The sequence below is a fragment of the Salvelinus alpinus genome, chromosome 21 (assembly GCF_045679555.1).
Source record: "Salvelinus alpinus chromosome 21, SLU_Salpinus.1, whole genome shotgun sequence".
In the NCBI taxonomy this organism is placed as follows: domain Eukaryota; kingdom Metazoa; phylum Chordata; class Actinopteri; order Salmoniformes; family Salmonidae; genus Salvelinus; species Salvelinus alpinus.
Window position 1 is genome coordinate 17,321,583 of NC_092106.1, and position 27,432 is coordinate 17,349,014.

General features: G+C 46.2%; 1 protein-coding gene across 4 annotated transcripts in view; it reads right to left on the reverse strand.

The window, feature by feature from the left end:
• Window positions 1–27,432, reverse strand: part of LOC139547932 (neurobeachin-like) — a 295,912-nt gene that overhangs the window by 124,034 nt on the left and 144,446 nt on the right. For all 4 annotated transcript variants that reach the window (XM_071357133.1, XM_071357132.1, XM_071357131.1 and 1 more), the window contains 2 exons: window positions 27,249–27,373; window positions 7,639–7,785 (listed from right to left, as the gene is read on the reverse strand). In XM_071357133.1, the coding sequence (XP_071213234.1) occupies window positions 7,639–7,785; window positions 27,249–27,373 (272 nt within the window). The remainder of the gene's footprint in view (window positions 1–7,638; window positions 7,786–27,248; window positions 27,374–27,432) is intronic.

The window sequence follows — 27,432 nt, forward strand, 5'->3', positions numbered from 1 at the left end:
CACATTGTACATAGACTTATTTTTTTTTTCACTGTATTATTGACTATATGTTTGTTTTACTCCATGTGTAACTATGTGTTGTTGTATGTGTCGAACTGCTTTGCTTTATCTTGGCCAGGTCGCAATTGTAAATGAGAACGTGTTCTCAATTTGCCTACCTGGTTAAATAAAGGTTAAATAAAAAATAAATAAAATAGTGGAGTTAGCACGCACACCGCTAGGCAACCCTTCTCCTTCGCTGTCATTTGTCAGGGAGATAGCCAATGAGAAAAAGTTGCTTAGAAATCGCACTACCGAGGTGGATTAGCGAAAACAAACAAAAAGCTGGTCACAAACGCGGATATCCTTGGTCCTATCCATATATGTGCGTAAAGCGTGCACCAGACACAGGCCATACAACCTCCGTTGTTCACTGAAAGCAAACAAAGAAGTTGAGAAAAGGAACAACTCGAAAGCCAGGGACCTGTAAGACATAAGCATAACCTTGGGAGCAAAAGCTGCATTAGGAGGTAACATCACTTTAGAGTCGCCAGGCGCGAATTCCAAACAGGAAGGGTGTACTGATAGTGAGTGGAGATCGCCAACGTGTTTGGCAGACTCTAAGATCATGAGCAGGGCAGTCTTGTAGGAAAGGACCTTCAGGTCCACAGACTTGAATCATTCAAACGGAGGCTCACACAGAGCATCCAGGACCAAAGCCAGGTTGCAGGTCTATGCCATAGGCTTAGACACCGGTCTGAGCCGACGCACGCCTTTCAGGAACCGCACCACCTCGTAGAGGGCACATCTGCCGACTGTATAGTCGTAATAACATTCAAGAATAAACCCCTAGCCGTCAAATTCAACCTTTCAGGGACCAAACCCACAGATCCCCTATCTGTGGTCGTGGGTGCCAAACTCTCCGGTGTGTCTGGGACAATAGATCCCGATGACATGGAACCCTCCATGGGTCCCCGTCCAACAAGTGGATGATCTCCGGGAACCAGGTTTGTCTGGGCCAGATTGGCCGACCCTCTGCTCAGTGGCTTGAATCAGGTCCACCGGAGCAAACACATAGAGAAGGGTCCGAGGCAACTGATACGCCAAAGCATCTGTTCCCAACGGAGTGCCCAGATCCCTCATTGAGAAGAACAGATGACAATGCGAGTTTTCTTGTGATGCATAAAGACCTATGTCAGCACTGCCGAACAAGTCTCCACTCCATAGAGATTGGACCTCCCCTGGACATTAGATCTGCACCCACGTCGAGAAACCCAGGAAAATATGTCACCCTGCGTGACAGGAAATGCACACTGCTCCATATGAGCAGATGACAGATTTAGAAGAGAGAGAGAGACCGCGTCCTCCCTTGCCTGTTGATGTACACCACCGCCGTCTTGTTGTCAGACCTTACCAACACTTGCTGGCCCTCCAACATCAGGAAGGAAACGCCTCAACACTAGTAAAACAGTCAGTATCTCTAGGTAATTGATATGCAGTGCCCTTTGAGTTGTTGACCAAATTCCTCTTTTCGAGCAACCTACACACAGTGCTCCCCATCCCAACAAGGACGGGAGGTTCATTAGCTGCATTATTAACCACACGACTGCTTTACCTCTGCACCCATCTAGTCTGTACTGCTCTACCCCTACATCCATCCAGTCTGTACTGCTCTACCCCTACATCCATCCAGTCTGTACTGCTCTACCTCTATATCCATCCAGTCTGTACTGCTCTACCTCTACATCCATCCAGTCTGTACTGCTCTACCTCTACATCCATTCAGTCTGTACTGCTCTACCTCTACATCCATCCAGTCTGTACTGCTCTACCTCTACATCCATCCAGTCTGTACTGCTCTACCCCTACATCCATCCAGTCTGTACTGCTCTACATCCATCCAGTCTGTACTGCTCTACCCCTACATCCATCTAGTCTGTACTGCTCTACATCCATCCAGTCTGCACTGCTCTACATCCATCAAGTCTGTACTGCTCTACATCCATCCAGTCTGTACTGCTCTACCCCTACATCCATCCAGTCTGTACTGCTTTACCTCTACATCCATTCAGTCTGTACTGCTCTACCTCTACATCCATCCAGTCTGTACTGCTCTACCTCTACATCCATCCAGTCTGTACTGCTCTACCTCTACATCCATCCAGTCTGTACTGCTCTACCCCTACACCCATCCAGTCTGTACTGCTCTACATCCATCCAGTCTGTACTGCTCTACCTCTACATCCATTCAGTCTGTACTGCTCTACCTCTACATCCATCCAGTCTGTACTGCTCTACCTCCACATCCATCCAGTCTGTACTGCTCTACCTCTACATCCATCCAGTCTGTACTGCTCTACCTCCACATCCATCCAGTCTGTACTGCTCTACCCCTACATCCATTCAGTCTGTACTGCTCTACCTCTACATCCATCCAGTCTGTACTGCTCTACCTCTACATCCATCCAGTCTGTACTGCTCTACCTCTACATCCATCCAGTCTGTACTGATCTACCTCTACATCCATCCAGTCTGTACTGCTCTACCTCTACATCCATCCAGTCTGTACTGCTCTACCTCTACATCCATCCAGTCTGTACTGCTCTACCTCTACACCCATCCTGTCTGTACTGCTCTACCTCTACATCCATCCTGTCTGTACTGCTCTACCTCTACATCCATCCAGTCTGTACTGCTCTACCTCTACATCCATCCTGTCTGTACTGCTCTACCTCCACATCCATTCAGTCTGTACTGCTCTACCTCTACATCCATCCAGTCTGTACTGCTCTACCTCTACATCCATCCTGTCTGTACTGCTCTACCTCCACATCCATCCAGTCTGTACTGCTCTACCTCTACATCCATCCTGTCTGTACTGCTCTACCTCCACATCCATTCAGTCTGTACTGCTCTACCTCTACATCCATCCAGCCAGTACTGCTCTACATCCATCCAGTCTGTATTGCTCTACCCCTACATCCATCCAGCCTGTACTGCTCTACATCCATCCAGTCTGTATTGCTCTACCCCTACACCCATCCAGTCTGTACTGCTCTACATCCATCCAGTCTGAACTGCTCTACATCCTTCCAGTCTGTACTGCTCTACATCCCTACAGTCTGTACTGGTCTACATCCCTCCAGTCTGTACTGCTCTACATCCATCCAGTCTGTACTGCTCTACATCCATCCAGTCTGAACTGCTCTACATCCATCCAGTCTGTACTGCTCTACATCCCTCCAGTCTGTACTGCTCTACATCCCTCCAGTCTGTACTGCTCTACATCCATCCAGTCTGTACTGCTCTACATCCATCCAGTCTGTATTTCTCTGCCTCTACATCCATCCAGTCTATATTGCTGCTCTACATCCATCCAGTCTCTATTGCTCTACCCCTACATCCATCCAGTCTGTACTGCTCTACATCCATCCAGTCTGTACTGCTCTACCATCTATATCCATCCAATCTGTACTGCTCTACCTCTACATCCATCCAGTCTGTACTGCTCTACCTCTACATCCATCCAGTCTGTACTGCTCTACCTCTACATCCATCCAGTCTGTACTGCTCTACCCCTACATCCATCCAGTCTGTACTGCTCTACCTCTACATCCATCCAGTCTGTACTGCTCTACCTCTACATCCATCCAGTCTGTACTGCTCTACCTCTACATCCATCCAGTCTGTACTGCTCTACCTCTACATCCATCCAGTCTGTACTGCTCTACCTCTACATCCATCCAATCTGCACTGCACTGCTCTACCTCTACATCCATTCAGTCTGTATTGCTCTACCTCTACATCCATCCAGTCTATATTGCTGCTCTACATCCATGCAGTCTGTACTGCTCTACCCCTACATCCATCCAGTCTGTACTGCTCTACCTCTACATCCATCCAGTCTGTACTGCTCTACCTCTACATCCATCCAGTCTATATTGCTGCCCTACATCCATCCAGTCTATATTGCTGCTCTACATCCATCCAGTCTGTACTGCTCTACCTCTACATCCATCCAGTCTGTACTGCTCTACCTCTACATCCATCCAGTCTGTACTGCTCTACCTCTACATCCATCTAATCTGCACTGCTCTACCCCTACATCTATCTAGTCTGTACTGCTCTACCCCTATATCCATCCAGTCTGTACATCTCAGGACCTGATAGAACAGTGTGGCTCAGTTGGTAGATGTGGGTGCTTGCAATGCAAGCTTTGATTCCTGCTGGGGCCACCCATTTAAAAATGTATGCACACACTATGGATAAAAGAGTCTGCTTAATTGCATTTATTATTATTATTATATTACATGTTTCACTGTAGCCCTGCCAGCTGTATGAACTCTCCTGCCTGCCTGGCACAGTTCAGGTAAAAACTCCAAGCCTCCAAGATAAAATGCATTGTAAATGTCATTATTTAAACATGCAATTTATTTTCTGGACATTCAGACATCATGTCATAGAACAGCTCTTATTAACAGACCCTTTCGTCTGCATGGATGTGTCCCAAATGACACCCTTTTCCTATATAATGCACACTGTTGACCAGATTCCTATGGACCCTGGTTAAAAGTAGTGCACTATAAAAAGGAATAGGTTCCATTTGGGGTGTAGTCCATGACTCAGTGTTCTAATGAAAATAAAATGTATAGATATCAAACAACCAACTCATGTGTTTTAATAACTAATTGTGATTTGTTTATTTCAATATTTATTTCCAGGAGGTTGATTCAAGTAATTTTCATTCATTCTTTTGTTTTCATAGTTTCTCTGTCTGTTATAATCAGTAAGATCATAGAGTTAATGTGGGTTAATAGTTCAGTTTGTCAGGTTAGGTAAATGTTAGTTTAGTCACTGATTGTCTAGGCCATTTAGAAGGGGAATGGTGACATACAGTGCCTTCGGAAAGTATTCAGACCCCTTGACTTTTTCCACAAATTTGTTACATTACAGCCTTATTCTAAAAATTTTCCTCAGCAATCTACACACAGTACCCCATAATGACAAAGTGAAAACAGGTTGTTAGAATTTTTGCAAATGTATTAAAAATAGAAAACAGAAACACCATATTTACATAAGTATTCAGACCTTTTGCTATGAGACTCAAAGTTGAGCTCAGGTGCATCCTGTTTCCATTGATCATCCTTGAGATGTTTCTACAACATCATTGGAGTCCACCTGTGGTAAATTCAATTGATTGGACATGATTTGGAAAGGCACACACCTGTTTATTTATACAACGGGTGGGTCTAATCCTGAATGCTGATTGGTTAAAACCGCATTCCAGCCGGTGTCTATTCCACAAATTGCCACCAGCTAAATCTATGACGTTAAAATACCTATTTACTCTGTTCCATCTGACTGCGCTATCCACTGTCTCATCAGCCCAGCCAGGCAACTTATAAACTTGATCTCCACTTTAGCATCTAGACATTATCTCACATTTCTTTTAGACTAACATTTCGTTTTCAACAGCTGAGATTTGTATAAACCTTGCTGTCTGCCTCCCCAACATTTACAACATTGTTTAGATATTCAAATTCGATGTCCTGCTGTCCGGGACAAGAAAGACAGTTTCTCAGCTCGTCGAAATACATATATACCAAAAAATGTCAATTGAAAAAAGGTCAAACAAAACACAGCTAATTTGCAGTCTTTCCAAGCTTCAGTTTGAAGCGATCGTGTTACTGTAGCTGTGTTGTTGGCTAGCTCCTCTGAACAAGTGTCAACAGTGAGCACATTTTCTATGTCAGGTGAAATCGCGCCTCATTAGCTCATTGTTATGGATGTATCCAAATAAATGTCACTAGAAAACAGCTTAAACAAATGCAAATGCAGCTACTTTGCTGTTATTCTGACTGCACTTTTTGACGTGACTGTAAGTTAGCAGTAGTTGGCTAGGTAGCAAGCAAGGGATAAGAATGTTGCCAGCCATTATAGTAATGGAACATTTAGAACGAACGACTGGGTCGCGTCTCTAGCAACCCTAGATGTGTGTCGGGACTATACCTTGTGGAAGTATGAATAAATGAATAAAAATCACGTTTTTAATAAAAATAAGTAAATAATTATTTGAATATGTTGGTAACCCGTTCTTTAAAAGTGATAATGCTCTTGAAGCAGGTGTTTGGAGGATATATTGGCACGGATATATTGGCCTCGACTTCGTCTCGGCCCTAACAACTCCGTGCCAATATATCCTCCAAACACCTGCTTCTCGGGCATTATCACTTAAATAAGGTCCCACAGTTGATAGTGCATATCAGAGCAAAAACCAAGCCATGAGGTCGAAGGAATTGTCCATAGAGCTCCGAGACAGGATTGTGTCGAGGCACAGATCTGGGGAAGGGTACCAAAACATTTCTGCAGCATTGAAGGTCCCCAAGAACACAGTGGCCTCCATCATTCTTAAATGGAAGAAGTTTGGAACGACCAAGACTCTTCCTAGAGCTGGCCGCCCGGCCAAACAGAGCAATGGGGGAGCAGGACCTTAGACAGGGAGGTGACCAAGATTCTGATGGTCACTCTGACAGAGCTCTAGAGATCCTCTGAGGAGATGGGAGAACCTTCCCGAAGGACAACCATCTCTGCAGCGCTCCACCAATCAGGCCTTTATGGTAGAGTGGCCAGACAGAAAAGCCACTCTTCAGTAAAAGGCACATGACAGCCCGCTTGGAGTTTGCCAAAAGGCACCTAAAGACTCTCAGACCATGAGAAACAAGATTCTTTGTTCTGATGAAACCAAGATTGAACTCTTTGGCATGAATGCCAAGCATCACGTCTGGAGGTAACCTGGCACCATGCCTACAGTGAAGCATGGTGGTGGCAGCATCATGCTGTGGGGATAAAAAAAAAAAAAATGATCGAAGACCTGAAAATAGCTGTGCAGCAACGCTCCCCATCTAACCTGACAGAGCTTGAGAGGATCTGCAGAGAAGAATGGGAGAAATACAGGTGTGCCAAGTTTGTAGCGTCATACCCAAAAAGACTTAAGGCTGTAATCGCTGCCGAAGGTGCTTCAACAAAGTACTGAGTAAAGGATCTGAATACTTATGTAAATGTGATGCTTCCGTTAGATTTTTTTTTATAAATTAGCAAAAATTACTAAAAACCTGTTTTTGCTTTGTCATTATGGGGTATTGTGTGTAGATTGATGGGGGGGGGGGAAACTATTTAATCCATTTTAGAATAAGGCTGTAAGTTAAGAGGTCTAAATACTTTCCAAATGCACTGTATAGTGCATTCCAAATGGCACCCTATTGCACTACTTTTGACCAAAGTACTATGTGCCCTAGTCAAAAGTAGTGCACTAACTAAATAATAGGGTGCCATTTGATACGCAGTCATGTTCAGATTGATCATCCTTCCGGAATCAATATAGTTTAACTTGGACTGAGATGACTGACTGACCTCTGGAGACAAATAGGCGAGGAAGGAATGGCGCTGGAGAACCAAAACAACACAGAACGGTTTGTTTCACACACACACTATCACACAGGAACTACACTTTCACCTGAACACCTTGGAAACACTGTCCAGATCCACTTACACTGCCAAACACATAAACCATGACCCAAACATAGGATAAATATGTGCGTGTTTGTGTGTGTGTATGTGTGTGTGTGTGTGTGTGAGTGCGTGTTTGTGTATGCGTCTCACCAGCCAGGTTGTCCATCTCCTTCTCCTGCAGCAGACTGGCAGTGTCATCGTCTCCATCCAACATCAGGTCCGTCTCTGGGCTCTGATTGGCTACTGTCTGGCTGTGGAACCCCTTCTTCGACTTGACCAACTCGTCCTCCTCGCTGCCTGGAGGGGGAGGGGAGGGGAGGGGCAGAAAGACAGAACAGTAGGAACAGTCAGTCAGAGAACAGTCAGAACAGAGAACAGGCAGAACAGAGAACAGTCAGTCAGAGAACAGTCAGAACAGAGAACAGTCAGTCAGAACAGAGAACAGTCAGTCAGAGAACAGTCAGAACAGAGGGTGGCGAGAGAGGAAGTCAGAAAAATCAGAAAACAGTCACAACAGTCAGACAGCCAGACAGAACAGTCATACAGCCAGAGAACAGTATAACAGTTTGGCCCTGTCCGGGGGTATCATCGGATGGGGCCACAGTGTCTCCTGACCCCTCCTGTCTCAGCCTCCAGTATTTATGCTGCAGTAGTTTATGTGTCGGGGGGCTAGGGTCAGTTGGTTATACCTGGAGTACTTCTCCTATCTTATCCAGTGTCCTGTGTGAATTTAAGTATGCTCTCTCTAATTCTCTCGTTCTCTCTTTCTTTCTCTCTCTCGGAGAACCTGAGCCCTTGGACCATACGTCACGGCAAACCGGGCATGATGACTCCTTGCTGTCCCCAGTCCACCTGGCCTTGCTGCTGTTCCAGTTTCAACTGTTCTGCCTGCTGTTATGGAACCCCTACCTGTTCAACTCTTAATGATCGGCTATGAAAAGCCAACTGACTTTTATTCCTGATTATCATTTGACCATGCTTGTCATTTATGAACATTTTGAAAATCTTGGCTCTCTCTAATTCTCTCCTTCTCTCTTTCTTTCTCTCTCTCGGAGGACCGGAGCCCTAGGACCATACGTCAGGACTACCGGGCATGATGACTCCTTGCTGTCCCCAGTCCGCCTGGCCCTGCTGCTATTCCAGTTTCAACTGTTCTGCCTGCGGTTATGGAACCCCTACCTGTCCCAGACCTGCTGTTTTCAATTCTTAATGATCGGCTATGAAAAGCCAACTGACTTTTATTCCTGATTATCATTTGACCATGCTTGTCATTTATGAACATTTTGAAAATATTGGCTCTCTCTAATTCTCTCCTTCTCTCTTTCTTTCTCTCTCTCGGAGGACCGGAGCCCTAGGACCATACGTCAGGACTACCGGGCATGATGACTCCTTGCTGTCCCCAGTCCGCCTGGCCCTGCTGCTATTCCAGTTTCAACTGTTCTGCCTGCGGTTATGGAACCCCTACCTGTCCCAGACCTGCTGTTTTCAATTCTTAATGATCGGCTATGAAAAGCCAACTGACATCTATTCCTGATTATTATTTGACCATGCTTGTCATTTATGAACATTTTGAAAATCTTGGCTCTCTCTAATTCTCTCCTTCTCTCTCTCTTTCTCTCTCTCGGAGGACCTGAGCCCTGGGACCGTGCGTCGGGGCTGCCGGGCGTGATGGCTCCTTGCTGTCCCCAGTCCACCTTGCCTTGCTGCTATTCCAGTTTCAGCTGTTCTGCCTGCGGTTATGGAACCGCCACCTGTCCCGGACCTGCTATTTTCAACTCTTGATGATCGGCTATGAAAAGCCAACTGAAAATTATTCATGATTATTATTTGACCATGCTTGTCACTTATGAACATTTTGAACATCTTGGCATAGTTCTGTTATAATCTCCACCCAGCACAGCCAGAAGAGGACTGGCCACCCCTCATAGCCTGGTTCCTCTCTAGGTTTCTTCCTAGGTTTTGGCCTTTCTAGGGAGTTTTTCCTAGCCACCGTGCTTCTACACCTGCATTGCCTGCTGTTTGGGGTTTTAGGCTGGGTGTCTGTACAGCACTTCGAGATATTAGCTGATGTACGAAGGGCTATATAAAATAAACTTGATTTGATTTGAACAGTCAGACAGAACAGCCGGGAAACATTCAAACAGCTAAACATCTCAACCCTGAACCCCAAAGAGCAGATTCATATCAGTGTAGAAAGATAAGGAGATTGTAAATGCTTTCAAGTGTCACATCAGTGGAGCCAAAGGGGAATCTGGTTTTGATAGTTTTCTAAAATGCATACCATAACATCCGGCAAGCTACAAAAGTCTAGATTATCCAGTACCCACAATCTCTACATAAAACGTCCAATGATGACTGACATGGGGTAAAAAGAAGTGTACTGTAGTATTTCATAACTATTGACATCAGAACCCACAGTGAACATATGAACACATTTAATACATTTCCAGCATCTAAACTGATAGGCTGTTTCAGCGTTTGTTGTCAGACAAGATAAACTATGAAACACTGTTTTCTCTATAGAAAGCGGCAACAGAGTGCTGAGAATATATCTCCAGTCTTTTGGAACTGTATCTATCGGCTGCTGCTGCTTTCAGAGCTCAGACAGAACCACACTGAACAAACAGATCAATTAAGAGACTGGTAACACCACCACATCTCATCATACGGCCATACAGGAACAGTCTAGTGGAACAGGACCATCCCTCTACAGGCTGTGTCCCACCATACAGTACATCCACACCATACAGTGCATACAGACTATACAGTACATCCACACCATACAGTACATCCACACCATACAGTACATCCACACCATACAGTACATCCACACCATACAGTGCATACAGACTATACAGTACATCCACACCATACAGTACATACAGACTATACAGTACATCCACACAATACAGTACATACAGACTATACAGTACATCCACACCATACAGTACATCCACACCATACAGTACATCCACACCATACAGTACATCCACACTATACAGTACATCCACACCATACAGTACATACAGACTATACAGTACATCCACACCATACAGTACATACAGACTATACAGTACATACAGACTATACAGTACATCCACGCCATACAGTACATCCACACCATACAGTACATCCACACCATACAGTACATCCACACCATACAGTACATACAGACTATACAGTACATCCACACCATACAGTGCATACAGACTATACAGCACATCCACACCATACAGTACATACAGACTATACAGTACATCCACACCATACAGTACATCCACACCATACAGTACATCCACACCATACAGTACATCCACACCATACAGTACATCCACACCATACAGTACATACAGACTATACAGTACATCTAAATGCCTTAAACTGCCTTCATCAAGTTATGTCAGCCGCAGCTCAATCCCTAGCCCAAACCCACCCCACCCCAGACCAGCCCAACCCATCCCAAGAACAATACTAGACCCAGCCCAACCCCAACCCCAGCCCAACCTCAACCCCAACCCTATCCCTATCCCAAACCCACACCAGACCAGCCCAACCCATCCCAAGAACAATACTAGCCCCAGCCCAACTCCAACCCCAGCCCAACCTCAACCCCAACCCAGACCTACCCAACCCCACCCCAACCCAACCCAACCCCAGCCCAACCCTAGCTCCAGCTCAACCCCACCCCAAGCTCAGCCCAACCCCAGCATGCCAGCTAAACCCATCCCCAGCACACGCCTGCCACACATGACCTCACAGAGATGCCTGTGAGGATTTGTCTTCTTTAAGGTCATACAGTATCTGTGAGAAAATGGAGCAGGAACTCTTTGTGTGTGTAAGAAAAGCAGCAGAACACGTCTGGAGAAATGGGAGGTGTCTGACACTTGTCTGCCATGTTTTCTCTCAGCGCGGCTCTCAGTATGCCTGGCGCTCCTAGGAGGAACAAGCACCTTGTCTTGAAGAGGTCTCCTGCAACTGTTGTCAGCACGATTACTGTGAAAAAAGCAGCTTCCTGATCTGTCTCGTGTCTGGAGAGCTTTCATCAGACGCATGGAAAAAGTCGGAGTGTTTCGGAAGTGAATTCTGTGTAGCGTTAAAGGAAGGCCAGAGCCATCTAGCAGCCAGCCAGCAGCCAGCCAGCCAGCAGCCAGCTACTCGTCTAGCATCAAAGAGAAGAGAGTGAAACTTAAAACTGTAATTCAGTAAAGCGTCATTATCCTCCATAGGGTCAACGAGGGGAAGCTGAGCAGAGAAGCTGACTCTCTGATTGGCACGATGGAGCAGAGGACCCGAGTGGGAACTAGACTAAATAAACCATGCTGATTTCTACAGGCATGCCACCAACATCAATAAGAGAGAATGAGAGAGGAGAGGGAGAGCGAGCAACAGAGAGAGCAAGAGAAAGAGAGAGAGAGAAAAGTAGAGCAAAGAAAGAGTGGGAGGAGGGGACCGAGCAAACTGCTTTGTCCACAATGCAATTTAGTTATCAAGGGGTAGAATATAGGGTTATAAATAATCTGAAAAAAAGAAGCAGGACAGGGAGAGAAAATGTGCTGACATGAACAGCCATCTTGTCATGAGTGATAGCCACTCCATTCAGAGATGTTCCCTAATCAAAGCGTGTGATAGACGGCCGTTTGTCAACATTAAGATCTGACAGCGCTGAGGTGTCAAGGCTGCCTCGTTAGAAAGCTTTTAAATCCTCCACCTTTCCCCTCACAACACACGGAGGAGGAGGAAAGAGATTGGGACACTTTGTTTCTACCATAATTCATTTCTTTAGTCTGTGACCTAAACAGGACAGCTGTACCTCATCCCACAGACCCTAACCCTGTGGCACAAATAGCAGCACTATCACAAACTCTACCTGCAGCAGGGTTAACCAATATAGTAGTTCTCCTTCTACACTCCAATCACTCAAGGCCTTCTGCAAATCATTTGGGACGGAACAACGTATTAAAGCCAATCCAAAATAAGTAGAATTTTAACATAAAACATTTTAACATTGATATTGTGTTTTTATATAGGAAGAATGCCAAAGATAAGGTGATCAGGTTTATGATTCAGAATCATCAAGAAAAGAAAAGCATTGAAGATAGAGAGAGGGAGAGGGAGAGAGAGGAACCAGGAGTGGAAGAGAGAGGGAGAGAGAGAAAAGGGGGGAGAGAGCGAGAGGAGGAGGGGGAGAGAGCGAGAGGAGGAGGAAGAGAGAGCAAAGGTAATGTCTCCCATTCCCTATCGCCATGTCAACAGGACAGACTGACACATTTTCAATGTTTCCATTACGATGACATTTCCCTCCCAGTCCGAGGGTGATGTTAGCAAGTATATGTGGGCTTTCAGCTTTGGTCAAATAAAGTTTACAATCTCAGAGAAGGGAACTATTTTAGTGTTCAGTAGTTTTACTGTTCAATGTGGAATAGATAATAGTTGATAGGCTTCTAAAAAGAAGCAAAGGCTCAAACTGTGATATAACGGTCCATGTTTTATATATTGGGAGAACTCTGAAGTATTCTGTGGCATGAGCCTTTCATTTTTATAGCCTCAGTCAGAGTCAAGGAGCATGTGTTTTTCTTGGTCTCCTACATCTCATACGCCCCAACCTCTCGCTCCTTAAGGAGAAACTCTATCACATGATGTTTCACTTAACAGCCTACTCTGCTACAATACATTTCCCAACAGAGGAATAAGTGTAATGGCAAATATACTTTAGAATAATTCAATATATACAACCATAAATAAAAGATGAAACATTGTAATTACAGTGGAGCTTTTTTTGAATAACAAATATTGTACATAAATTACACAAACTGGATCAAACAAAATGGGCAATACTGCTATGCAGGACATGTATATTTACTGCAAAAGAAAAAGTCTGAACATCCATCATTTATGTTTTGGAAACTCATTAAAAAAGCTTTATGTTGTGTGTTCGTCCACCACACTAGCGACCTGACCAGAACCGTTTTGGAGAGAACTTTTCCTCCTATGCCTCCACGCTACCAACACAGATCCCGCCCAGAACAGCGAAATCGGAGACAGATGCAAAGTTTTAGCGTTTGTTTTGGACGGTAACAGCAATGCAGAATGGGCTTTTTCCTCCTCCTCTCTTGCCTCTTCCCTCTCTCCAGACACTGTTCCCAGATGGGGGTGTCCCTCTACCCCTAACAAACCCAGCCTTAACCCATGCCTACCTGTCTCTGTAATGTCTCTATGCTTTATGACATGATAATCCTACAGAGTGATAACAGGGCAGAACGCCACTCTGTCTCCTTGCACTGCTTCATGAACTGTGTTTAATATAGTAGCATTTCCTAATCACATAGCAGTGTTTCCTTAACTGTAGTCCCCTCTTCTCTTCTCTTTCATTTTCCAGCCTACATCATTCCCAGATCTCTCTCTGCCCTCCTATGCAGCCTCTCCCCCCCCCCCCGCTACCCCCGCCTCTCTCTCCACAGGATTCACATTCCACACGATACAAGCAGTCCAGCATCACTGCACCCTGGGATAGTCTGAACGCTGGGAGACGCTGCTCAGTCTAAAACAGGAAAAGATAAGAGACAGAGAGTGGAAACAGAAAGCAGAGACAGAGAGTAGAAACAGAGAGTAGAGAGAGAGTAGAGAGAGAGTAGAAACAGAGAGTAGAAACAGAGAGTAGAGAGAGAGTAGAAACAGAGAGTAGAAACAGAGAGTAGAGAGAGAGTAGAAACAGAGAGTAGAAACAGAGAGTAGAGAGAGAGTAGAAACAGAGGGTAGAGACAGAGAGCAGAGAGAGAGTAGAGACAGAGAGTAAAGAGAGTAGAAACAGAGAGTAGAGAGAGAGAGTAGAAACCGAGAGTAGAGACAAAGAGTAGAGAGAGAGAGTAGAGAGAGTAGAGTTAGAGTAAAGACAGAGAGTAGAGAGAGAGTAGAAACATAGAGTAGAGAGAGAGTAGAGATAGAGTAGAGAGACAGAGAGTAGAAAGAGAGTAGAGAGAGAGAGTAGAGAGAGAGTAGAGACAGAGTAGAGACATAGTAGAGAGAGAGTAGAAACAGAGAGTAGAGAGAGTAGAGTTAGAGTAAAGACAGAGAGTAGAGAGAGAGTAGAAACATAGAGTAGAGAGAGAGTAGAGATAGAGTAGAGAGACAGAGAGTAGAAAGAGAGTAGAGAGAGAGAGTAGAGAGAGAGTAGAGACAGAGTAGAGACATAGTAGAGAGAGAGTAGAAACAGGAAGTAAACAGAGAGTAGAGAGAGAGTAGAGACAAAGTCTCATTACTACACCCTCTATACCTGGAGATCAGCCCTGGCCTAGATACTCTGTAAGTACAGTAGATTATCTGTAGCTAGATGCCCTGTAGCTAGATGCCCTGTAGCTAGATGCCCTTAAGCTTGATGCCCTGTAGCGAGAGGCTCTGTAGCTAGATCCCATGTAGCTAGATGCTCTGTGGCTAGATGCTCTATAGCTAGATGCCCTGTAGCTAGATGCTCTATAGCTAGATGCCCTGTAGCTAGATGCTCTTTAGTTGGATGCTCTGTAGCTAAATGTTCTGTTGCTAGATGCTCTGCAGATAGATGCCCTGTAGCTAGATGACTTGTAGCTAGATGCTCTGTAGTTGGATGCTCTGTAGCTAAATGTTCTGTTGCTAGATGCTCTGTAGCTAGATGCTATGTAGCTAGATGCCCTGTAGCTAGATGCTCTGGAGCTAGATAATCTGTAGCTAAATGTTCTGTTGCTAGATGCTCTGTAGCTAGATGCCCTGTAGCTAAACACCCTTTAGCTAGATGCTCTGGAGCTAGATTCTCTGTAGCTAAATGCTCTGCAGCTAGATGCTCTGTAGCTATAGCTAAATGCTCTGTAGTTGGATGCTCTGTAGCTAAATGTCCTGAAGCTAGATGCTCTGTAGCTAGATGCTCTGTAGCTAAATGCTCTGCAGCTAGATGCTCTGTAGCTATAGCTAGATGCTCTGTAGTTGGATGCTCTGTAGCTAAATGTCCTGAAGCTAGATGCTCTGTAGCTAGATGCTCTGTAGCTAAATGCTCTGCAGCTAGATGCTCTGTAGCTATAGCTAGATGCTCTGTAGTTGGATGCTCTGTAGCTAAATGTCCTGTTGCTAGATACCCTGTAGCTAGATGCCTTGTAGCTAGATGGTCTGTAGCTAGATGGTCTGTAGCTATAGCTAGATGCTCTGTAGCTAGATGCTCTGTAGTTGGATGCTCTGTAGCTAGATACCCTGTATCTAGATGCCTTGTAGCTAGATGCTCTGTAGCTAGATGCTCTGTAGCTACAGCTAGATGCCCTGTAGCTAGATGCTCTGTGGCTAGATGCTCTATAGCTAGATGCCCTGTAGCTAGATGCTCTATAGCTAGATGCCCTGTAGCTAGATGCTCTTTAGTTGGATGCTCTGTAGCTAAATGTTCTGTTGCTAGATGCTCTGCAGATAGATGCCCTGTAGCTAGATGACTTGTAGCTAGATGCTCTGTAGTTGGATGCTCTGTAGCTAAATGTTCTGTTGCTAGATGCTCTGTAGCTAGATGCTATGTAGCTAGATGCCCTGTAGCTAGATGCTCTGGAGCTAGATAATCTGTAGCTAAATGTTCTGTTGCTAGATGCTCTGTAGCTAGATGCCCTGTAGCTAAACACCCTTTAGCTAGATGCTCTGGAGCTAGATTCTCTGTAGCTAAATGCTCTGCAGCTAGATGCTCTGTAGCTATAGCTAAATGCTCTGTAGTTGGATGCTCTGTAGCTAAATGTCCTGAAGCTAGATGCTCTGTAGCTAGATGCTCTGTAGCTAAATGCTCTGCAGCTAGATGCTCTGTAGCTATAGCTAGATGCTCTGTAGTTGGATGCTCTGTAGCTAAATGTCCTGAAGCTAGATGCTCTGTAGCTAGATGCTCTGTAGCTAAATGCTCTGCAGCTAGATGCTCTGTAGCTATAGCTAGATGCTCTGTAGTTGGATGCTCTGTAGCTAAATGTCCTGTTGCTAGATACCCTGTAGCTAGATGCCTTGTAGCTAGATGGTCTGTAGCTAGATGGTCTGTAGCTATAGCTAGATGCTCTGTAGCTAGATGCTCTGTAGTTGGATGCTCTGTAGCTAGATACCCTGTATCTAGATGCCTTGTAGCTAGATGCTCTGTAGCTAGATGCTCTGTAGCTACAGCTAGATGCCCTGTAGCTAGATGCTCTGTTGTTGGATGCTCTGTAGCTAAATGTTCTGTTGCTAGATGCTCTGTAGCTAGATACCCTGTAGCTAGATGCCCTGTAGCTAAATGCTCTGTAGCTAGATACCATGTAGCTAGATGCTCTGGAGCTAGATAATCTGTAGCTAAATGTTCTGTTGCTAGATGCTCTGTAGCGAGATACCCTGTAGTTAGATACCCTGTAGTTAGATGCTCTGTAGCTAGATGCTCTGTAGTTGGATGCTCTGTAGCTAAATGTTATGTTGCTAGATGCTCTGTAGCTAGATACCCTGTAGCTAGATGCTCTGGAGCTAGATGCTCTGTAGCTAGATGCTCTGGAGCTAGACGCTCTGGAGCTAGACGCTCTGGAGCTAGAAGCTCTGGAGCTAGAAGCTCTGGAGCTAGATGCTCTGGAGCTAGAAGCTCTGTAGCTAGATGCTCTGTAGCTAGAAGCTCTGTAGCTAGATGCTCTGGAGCTAGACGCTCTGGAGCTAGACGCTCTGGAGCTAGACGCTCCGGAGCTAGACGCTCTGGAGCTAGACGCTCTGTAGCTAGAAGCTCTGGAGCTAGACGCTCTGGAGCTAGACGCTCTGGAGCTAGAAGCTCTGGAGCTAAATGCTCTGTAGCTAGATGCTCTGTAGCTAGATGCTTTGGAGCTAGATGCTCTGTAGCTAGATGCTCTGTAGCTAGATGCTCTGGAGTTATACCTTTACTCATCACTTACTGTATTATTGAGGTTCCAGACATGCTCCACAGAGCTATACCTTAGAGAGCTCATTGAAAGTCAGTCAGACAACATGCAGCTGTCATCTCCTTCAGAGTGAATCTTCATTAGTCATAATAATGAACCAGGGAACGGCAGGCTAGAGAGGATATAGAATAATTTACAGAATGGTAGCTAGTGATGATGTGTGTTCTACTGCTATGTAGTAGAGTGTGTGTTTGTCTGCGTGTGCGTGAATTTGTGCATGCATGTGTGTGCAAATTCTGCTGTAACGAACTATAAAGATCAGTGTGTGAGTAGCAGAGGGTCAGAGAGAGCCTGGTTGTCCACTACTTTTGACCAGAGCCTATGGGGGAATAAGGTGCCATTTGGGACGCACACTGCCTGTTCATCTGAGCAAGGCAGCAAGGACACCTGGAGGTAGAACAGCCTGTTAAACACTGGATCAATATGAACCTGACTTCCATTTCATGGTTCCCCAGTTCCAATCAGCTAACTATATCCTCTGCTGCTGCTACAGAACACAGAGGGTATAGTCATACTGACAGACAGAGGGCAGAGACACAACGCTAACCCTCCTTAGTCCTCCTCACCCTGTCAATGTTGAAATTTCAATCCGCACATTCAAGAAGCAACCGAAGAGTAAACTCTCTCTCTCGCTCAACAGGCCTTCCCACTAAAAGCTAAATCTGTAATAATCACTTTATAGCTAACAACCCACTGGCATTATGTTTTGTTAACTTCTATATCTGTAATAAACAGACTATGTTCTATATATGTGTACTACGGTTGGTGGGAGTGGCTGTCACACCACAGGAAACAGAGTTTGGAGACGGAGACTACTAACGATCCGATGCGCTAGATTATCCACTAAAGATACATCTCATCTTTAATATGGGCTGTGTCCCAAATCGCACCACATTTCCTATGTAACTTACTTGTTATTACTGTTATTGTATTACTGTTATTACTATTATTATTGTTGTTTATCATTCCAAATAGTAGTGGTATGGGTGGTAATGGTAATGATAGCAGTTTAGTGATGGTGGTGGTGATAGTAGTGGTAAAGATGATAATAGTTGTAGTACTCATGTAACGGTGAAGATGACCGTTATTTAGTTCTAAGTTAGTCATAGTTCATTTTCCATATTTATATTTTTTACATTACATTCTACTATTGACTGTTTTTGTTATTGTTTATAATTTTATTACAATGTATATTGTATACATTGTTGCTTTGGCAATTTTGACACAATGTTTTTCATGCCAATAAGGCAGCTTGATTTTGAGAGAGAGAGAGAGAGAGAGAGAGAGAGAGAGAGAGAGAGAGAGAGAGAGAGAGAGCTTTGGCAATGTTAACACATGTTTCCCATGCCAATAAAGCCCCTTGAATTGAATTGAATTGAATTGAATTGAGAGAGAGAGAGAGAGAGAGAGAGAGAGAGAGAGAGAGAGAGAGAGAGAGAGAGAGAGAGAGAGAGAGAGAGAGAGAGAGAGAGAGAGAGAGAGAGAGAGAGAGAGAGAGAGAGCGAGCTTTGGCAATGTTAACACATGTTTCCCATGCCAATAAATCCCCTTGAATTGAATTTTGAGAGAGAGAGAGAGAGAGAGAGAGAGAGAGAGAGAGAGAGAGAGAGAGAGAGAGAGAGAGAGAGAGAGAGAGAGAGAGAGAGAGAGAGAGAGAGAGAGAGAGAGAGAGAGAGAGAGAGAGAGAGAGAGAGAGAGAGAGAGAGAGAGAGAGAGAGAGAGAGAGAGAGAGAGAGAGAGAGAGAGAGAGAGAGAGAGAGAGAGGTCATACTAGACCTGGCCCTCCTCATACCATACGTGGCCCTCCTCATACCATACGTGGCCCTCCTCATACCAGACCTGGCCCTCCTCATACCAGACCTGGCCCTCCTCATACCAGACCTGGCCCTCCTCATACCAGACCTGGCTCTCCTCATACCAGACCTGGCCCTCCTCATACTAGACCTGGCCCTCCTCATACCATACCTGGCCCTCCTCATACCAGACCTGGCCCTCCTCATACCAGACATGGCCCTCCTCATACTAGACCTGGCCCTCCTCATACCAGACCTGGCCCTCCTCATACCAGACCTGGCCCTCCTCATACCAGACCGGGCCCTCCTCATACCAGACCTGGCCCTCCTCATACTAGACCGGGCCCTCCTCATAACAGACCTGGCCCTCCTCATACCAGACCTGGCTCTCCTCATACCAGACCTGGCCCTCCTCATACCAGACCTGGCCCTCCTCATACCAGACCGGGCCCTCCTCATACCAGACCGGGCCCTCCTCATACCAGACCTGGCCCTCCTCATACCAGACCGGGCCCTCCTCATACCAGACCTGGCCCTCCTCATACCAGACCGGGCCCTCCTCATACCAGACCGGGCCCTCCTCATACCAGACCGGGCCCTCCTCATACCAGACCGGGCCCTCCTCATACCAGACCGGGCCCTCCTCATACCAGACCTGGCCCTCCTCATACCAGACCTGGCCCTCCTCATACCAGACCGGGCCCTCCTCATACCCGACCTGGCCCTCCTCATACCAGACCGGGCCCTCCTCATACCAGACCGGGCCCTCCTCATACCAGACCGGGCCCTCCTCATACCAGACCGGGCCCTCCTCATACCAGACCGGGCCCTCCTCATACCAGACCTGGCCCTCCTCATACCAGACCTGGCCCTCCTCATACCAGACCTGGCCCTCCTCATACCAGACCTGGCCCTCCTCATACCAGACCGGGCCCTCCTCATACCAGACCTGGCCCTCCTCATACCAGACCGGGCCCTCCTCATACCAGACCTGGCCCTCCTCATACCAGACCTGGCCCTCCTCATACCAGACCTGGCCCTCCTCATACCAGACCTGGCCCTCCTCATACCAGACCTGGCCCTCCTCATACCAGACCGGGCCCTCCTCATACCAGACCTGGCCCTCCTCATACCAGACCTGGCCCTCCTCATACCAGACCTGGCCCCCCTCATACCAGACCTGGCCCTCCTCATACCAGACCTGGCCCTCCTCATACCAGACCTGGCCCTCCTCATACCAGACCTGGGTCATCAGGGATGGGCTAGAGAACTGGCCTAATGACTGCTCACCTCCATTCACTATGAAATATCATACCTCCCGATGTGTGCAGACAACTTGGAACAATAGGATTTAATAGCATCAGAGAAATGAATGATGTTTTATTTTATAACATTGTTTTGTTTGATGTGGAAGCATGTTTTATTTAAAGGTAGACTCAGCGAAATGACTTTGCCACGAGCAGCACCGCAGATATTGAGATGAGCGAGATGCAAGACTTCGCTCTCACACAATCACACACAGTATCTGCGCATGTGCACGGGTTCGCGTCACACTGTTACAGCGTGGTAGCCAGGGCACCAAAACAGCGGAGAAGTTGAGCCTCACGCTTCAAGGCTCTTAGTTGTTGCGGAAATTTACCCACTATGCTGTTTATTTTCTGAATCTACGTCATATCACTGAGTCTACCTTTAAACAAAATACTTTGAGATGTTTGTTCTTTGTAGAGTTTCTAAATCAATAGATTTTGTTCCCCTTGTTTCTTTACTCCATCTGCTCTGCTAGGTTACGTCCCAAGTGGCACCCTATTCCCATCAGTTTATAGTGCACTACTTTTGACCAGGGTCCACAGGGCTCTGGTCAAAAGTAGTGCACTATATAAGGAATAGGGTGCCACTTGGGATGTAGACCTGTCAGTTCAATGAGAGAAAGTTTGAGACTAAGAGCACAACAGTAAAATGACTAAGTCTATAAAAATAAAATGTTTCATTGAACGGACGTGTCATGTTCAATTGACAGAGGCAGTAAATATGTTACTTATAAAAATGACAATAAACTTCTCTCAGCTCAGCAACAGGCCCTGCTCTTAGTACACGGTTCAAACCTGGACCCTGAGGACACTGAGACCCTCTAAAGCTCCTCACTTTATAAGGCTGGCCTTGACAGTGAGAAGAACCCAGTGGTTGTCTGGGGTCATACAACATTATGAATGACAGCATTGTACTGTGTGGAGAGAGACCTACTGTCATGTATACCCCTAACCCTGTCATGTATCACCCAAACCCTGTCATGTATCACCCTAACCCTGTCATGTATCACCCTAACCCTGTCATGTATCACCCTAACCCTGTCATGTATCACCCTAACCCTGTCATGTATCACCCTAACCCTGTCATGTATCACCCTAACCCTGTCATGTATCACCCAAACCCTGTCATGTATCACCCAAACCCTGTCATGTATCACCCTAACCCTGTCATGTATCACCCTAACCCTGTCATGTATCACCCAAACCCTGTCATGTATCACCCTAACCCTGTCATGTATCACCCTAACCCTGTCATGTATACCCCTAACCCTGTCGTGTATCACCCTAACCCTGTCATGTATCACCCAAACCCTGTCATGTATCACCCTAACCCTGTCATGTATCACCCTAAACCTGTCATGCATCACCCAAACCCTGTCATGTATCACCCTAACCCTGTCATGTATCACCCAAACCCTGTCATGCATCACCCAAACCCTGTCATGTATCACCCTAACCCTGTCATGTATCACCCAAACCCTGTCATGTATCACCCTAACCCTGTCATGTATCACCCTAACCCTGTCATGTATCACCCTAACCCTGTCATGTATCACCCAAACCCTAACACTGTCATGTATCACCCAAACCCTGTCATGTATCACCCAAACCCTAACCCTGTCATGTATCACCCAAACCCTGTCATGTATCACCCAAACCCTAACCCTGTCATGTATCACCCAAACCCTGTTTTGTATCACCCAAACCCTAACCCTGTCATGTATCACCCAAACCCTAACCCTGTCATGTATCACCCAAACCCTGTCATGTATCACCCAAACCCTAACCCTGTCATGTATCACCCAAACCCTGTCATGTATCACCCAAACCCTAACCCTGTCATGTATCACCCAAACCCTGTCATGTATCACCCAAACCCTAACCCTGTCATGTATCACCCAAACCCTAACATGTATCACCCAAACCCTGTCATGTATCACCCAAACCCTAACCCTGTCATGTATCACCCAAACCCTGTCATGTATCACCCAAACCCTAACCCTGTCATGTATCACCCAAACCCTGTCATGTATCACCCAAACCCTAACCCTGTCATGTATCACCCAAACCCTAACCCTGTCATGTATCACCCAAACCCTAACCCTGTCATGTATCACCCAAACCCTAACCCTGTCATGTATCACCCAAACCCTAACCCTGTCATGTATCACCCAAACCCTAACCCTGTCATGTATCACCCTAACCCTGTCATGTATCACCCTAACCCTAACCCTGTCATGTATCACCCAAACCCTAACCCTGTCATGTATCACCCAAACCCTGTCATGTATACCCCTAACCCTGTCATGTATCACCCTAACCCTGTCATGTATCTCCCTAACCCTGTCATGTATCACCCTAACCCTGTCATGTATCACCCTAACCCTGTCATGTATCACCCAAACCCTGTCATGTATACCCCTAACCCTGTCATGTATCACCCTAACCCTGTCATGTATCACCCAAACCCTAACCCTGTCATGTATCACCCAAACCCTGTCATGTATACCCCTAACCCTGTCATGTATCACCCTAACCCTGTCATGTATCACCCTAACCCTGTCATGTATCACCCTAACCCTGTCATGTATCAGCCTAACCCTGTCATGTATACCCCTAACCCTGTCATGTATCACCCTAACCCTGTCATGTATCACCCTAACCCTGTCATGTATCACCCTAACCCTGTCATGTATCACCCTAACCCTGTCATGTATCACCCTAACCCTGTCATGTATCACCCTAACCCTGTCATGTATCACCCTAACCCTGTCATGTATCACCCAAACCCTAACCCTGTCATGTATCACCCAAACCCTGTCATGTATCACCCTAACCCTGTCATGTATCACCCTAACCCTGTCATGTATCACCCTAACCCTGTCATGTATCACCCTAACCCTGTCATGTATCACCCTAACCCTGTCATGTATCACCCTAACCCTGTCATGTATCACCCTAACCCTGTCATGTATCACCCTAACCCTAACCCTGTCATGTATCACCCTAACCCTGTCATGTATCACCCTAACCCTGTCATGTATCCCCCTAACCCTGTCATGTATCACCCAAACCCTGTCATGTATCACCCTAACCCTGTCATGTATCCCCCTAACCCTGTCATGTATCACCCAAACCCTGTCATGTATCACCCTAACCCTGTCATGTATCACCCTAACCCTGTCATGTATCACCCTAACCCTGTCATGTATCACCCAAACCCTGTCATGTATCACCCTAACCCTGTCATGTATCACCCTAACCCTGTCATGTATCACCCTAACCCTGTCATGTATCACCCTAACCCTGTCATGTATCACCCTAACCCTGTCATGTATCACCCTAACCCTGTCATGTATCACCCAAACCCTAACCCTGTCATGTATCACCCAAACCCTGTCATGTATCACCCAAACCCTGTCATGTATCACCCTAACCCTGTCATGTATCACCCTAACCCTGTCATGTATCACCCTAACCCTGTCATGTATCACCCTAACCCTGTCATGTATCACCCTAACCCTGTCATGTATCACCCTAACCCTGTCATGTATCACCCAAACCCTAACCCTGTCATGTATCACCCAAACCCTGTCATGTATCACCCAAACCCTAACCCTGTCATGTATCACCCAAACCCTAACCCTGTCATGTATCACCCAAACCCTAACCCTGTCATGTATCACCCAAACCCTAACCCTGTCATGTATCACCCAAACCCTAACCCTGTCATGTATCACCCAAACCCTAACCCTGTCATGTATCACCCTAACCCTGTCATGTATCACCCTAACCCTAACCCTGTCATGTATCACCCAAACCCTAACCCTGTCATGTATCACCCAAACCCTGTCATGTATACCCCTAACCCTGTCATGTATCACCCTAACCCTGTCATGTATCACCCTAACCCTGTCATGTATCACCCTAACCCTGTCATGTATCACCCAAACCCTGTCATGTATACCCCTAACCCTGTCATGTATCACCCTAACCCTGTCATGTATCACCCAAACCCTAACCCTGTCATGTATCACCCAAACCCTGTCATGTATACCCCTAACCCTGTCATGTATCACCCTAACCCTGTCATGTATCACCCTAACCCTGTCATGTATCACCCTAACCCTGTCATGTATCACCCTAACCCTGTCATGTATACCCCTAACCCTGTCATGTATCACCCTAACCCTGTCATGTATCACCCTAACCCTGTCATGTATCACCCTAACCCTGTCATGTATCACCCTAACCCTGTCATGTATCACCCTAACCCTGTCATGTATCACCCTAACCCTGTCATGTATCACCCTAACCCTGTCATGTATCACCCAAACCCTAACCCTGTCATGTATCACCCAAACCCTGTCATGTATCACCCAAACCCTGTCATGTATCACCCTAACCCTGTCATGTATCACCCTAACCCTGTCATGTATCACCCTAACCCTGTCATGTATCACCCTAACCCTGTCATGTATCACCCTAACCCTGTCATGTATCACCCTAACCCTGTCATGTATCACCCTAACCCTGTCATGTATCACCCTAACCCTGTCATGTATCACCCTAACCCTGTCATGTATCCCCCTAACCCTGTCATGTATCACCCAAACCCTGTCATGTATCCCCCTAACCCTGTCATGTATCCCCCTAACCCTGTCATGTATCACCCAAACCCTGTCATGTATCACCCTAACCCTGTCATGTATCACCCTAACCCTGTCATGTATCACCCTAACCCTGTCATGTATCACCCAAACCCTGTCATGTATCACCCTAACCCTGTCATGTATCCCCCTAACCCTGTCATGTATCACCCAAACCCTGTCATGTATCACCCAAACCCTGTCATGTATCACCCTAACCCTGTCATGTATCACCCTAACCCTGTCATGTATCACCCTAACCCTGTCATGTATCACCCTAACCCTGTCATGTATCACCCTAACCCTGTCATGTATCACCCTAACCCTGTCATGTATCACCCTAACCCTGTCATGTATCACCCTAACCCTGTCATGTATCACCCAAACCCTGTCATGTATCACCCTAACCCTGTCATGTATCACCCTAACCCTGTCATGTATCACCCTAACCCTGTCATGTATCACCCTAACCCTGTCATGTATCACCCTAACCCTGTCATGTATCACCCAAACCCTGTCATGTATCACCCTAACCCTGTCATGTATCCCCCTAACCCTGTCATGTATCACCCAAACCATGTCATGTATCACCCAAACCCTGTCATGTATCACCCTAACCCTGTCATGTATCACCCTAACCCTGTCATGTATCACCCTAACCCTGTCATGTATCACCCTAACCCTGTCATGTATCACCCTAACCCTGTCATGTATCACCCTAACCCTGTCATGTATCACCCTAACCCTGTCATGTATCACCCAAACCCTGTCATGTATCACCCTAACCCTGTCATGTATCACCCTAACCCTGTCATGTATCACCCTAACCCTGTCATATATCACCCTAACCCTGTCATGTATCACCCTAACCCTGTCATGTATCACCCTAACCCTGTCATGTATCACCCTAACCCTGTCATGTATCCCCCTAACCCTGTCATGTATCACCCAAACCCTGTCATGTATCACCCTAACCCTGTCATGTATCACCCTAACCCTGTCATGTATCACCCTAACCCTGTCATGTATCACCCTAACCCTGTCATGTATCACCCTAACCCTGTCATGTATCACCCTAACCCTGTCATGTATCACCCAAACCCTGTCATGTATCACCCTAACCCTGTCATGTATCACCCTAACCCTGTCATGTATCACCCTAACCCTGTCATGTATCACCCTAACCCTGTCATGTATCACCCTAACCCTGTCATGTATCACCCTAACCCTGTCATGTATCACCCTAACCCTGTCATGTATCACCCTAACCCTGTCATGTATCACCCTAAACCTGTCATGTATCACCCTAACCCTGTCATGTATCACCCTAACCCTGTCATGTATCACCCTAACCCTGTCATGTATCACCCTAACCCTGTCATGTATCACCCTAACCCTGTCATGTATCACCCTAACCCTAACCCTGTCATGTATCACCCTAACCCTGTCATGTATCACCCAAACCCTGTCATGTATCACCCTAACCCTGTCATGTATCACCCTAACCCTGTCATGTATCACCCTAACCCTGTCATGTATACCCCTAACCCTGTCATGTATCACCCTAACCCTGTCATGTATCACCCTAACCCTAACCCTGTCATGTATCACCCTAACCCTGTCATGTATCACCCTAACCCTGTCATGTATCACCCTAACCCTGTCATGTATCACCCTAACCCTGTCATGTATCACCCTAACCCTAACCCTGTCATGTATAACCCTAACCCTGTCATGTATCACCCTAACCCTGTCATGTATCACCCTAACCCTGTCATGTATCACCCTAACCCTAACCCTGTCATGTATAACCCTAACCCTGTCATGTATCACCCTAACCCTGTCATGTATCACCCTAACCCTGTCATGTATCACCCTAACCCTGTCATGTATCACCCAAACCCTAACCCTAACCACTGAGTATTCCATCAGTAGACTAGTTACTTCTACATACCTTGTAGAATAGAGGACACGTCAGAAGCAGATATCATTATAGCCGACAAGGAAAACTGTTGAATTAGGGTTGCTTGCTACAGTTTTCAACCACACATCAATCAATCAATTAATTCAATCAATCAATCAGCCAGGAGCATGCTGACTAACCATAGTCGTCCAGCATCTTGCAGGGGATGTCCAGGTGGGTGGAGCCAAAGGGGTTCCGTACGAATCTCCGCCTCCTCCGTAAGTCATCCTCCCAGTAATCCAGACGCCAGAAGTCATTCAGCTGACTGAGAGACAGACAGAGAGAGATAGACAGGTTAGACTGAGAGACAGACAGAGAGAGAGA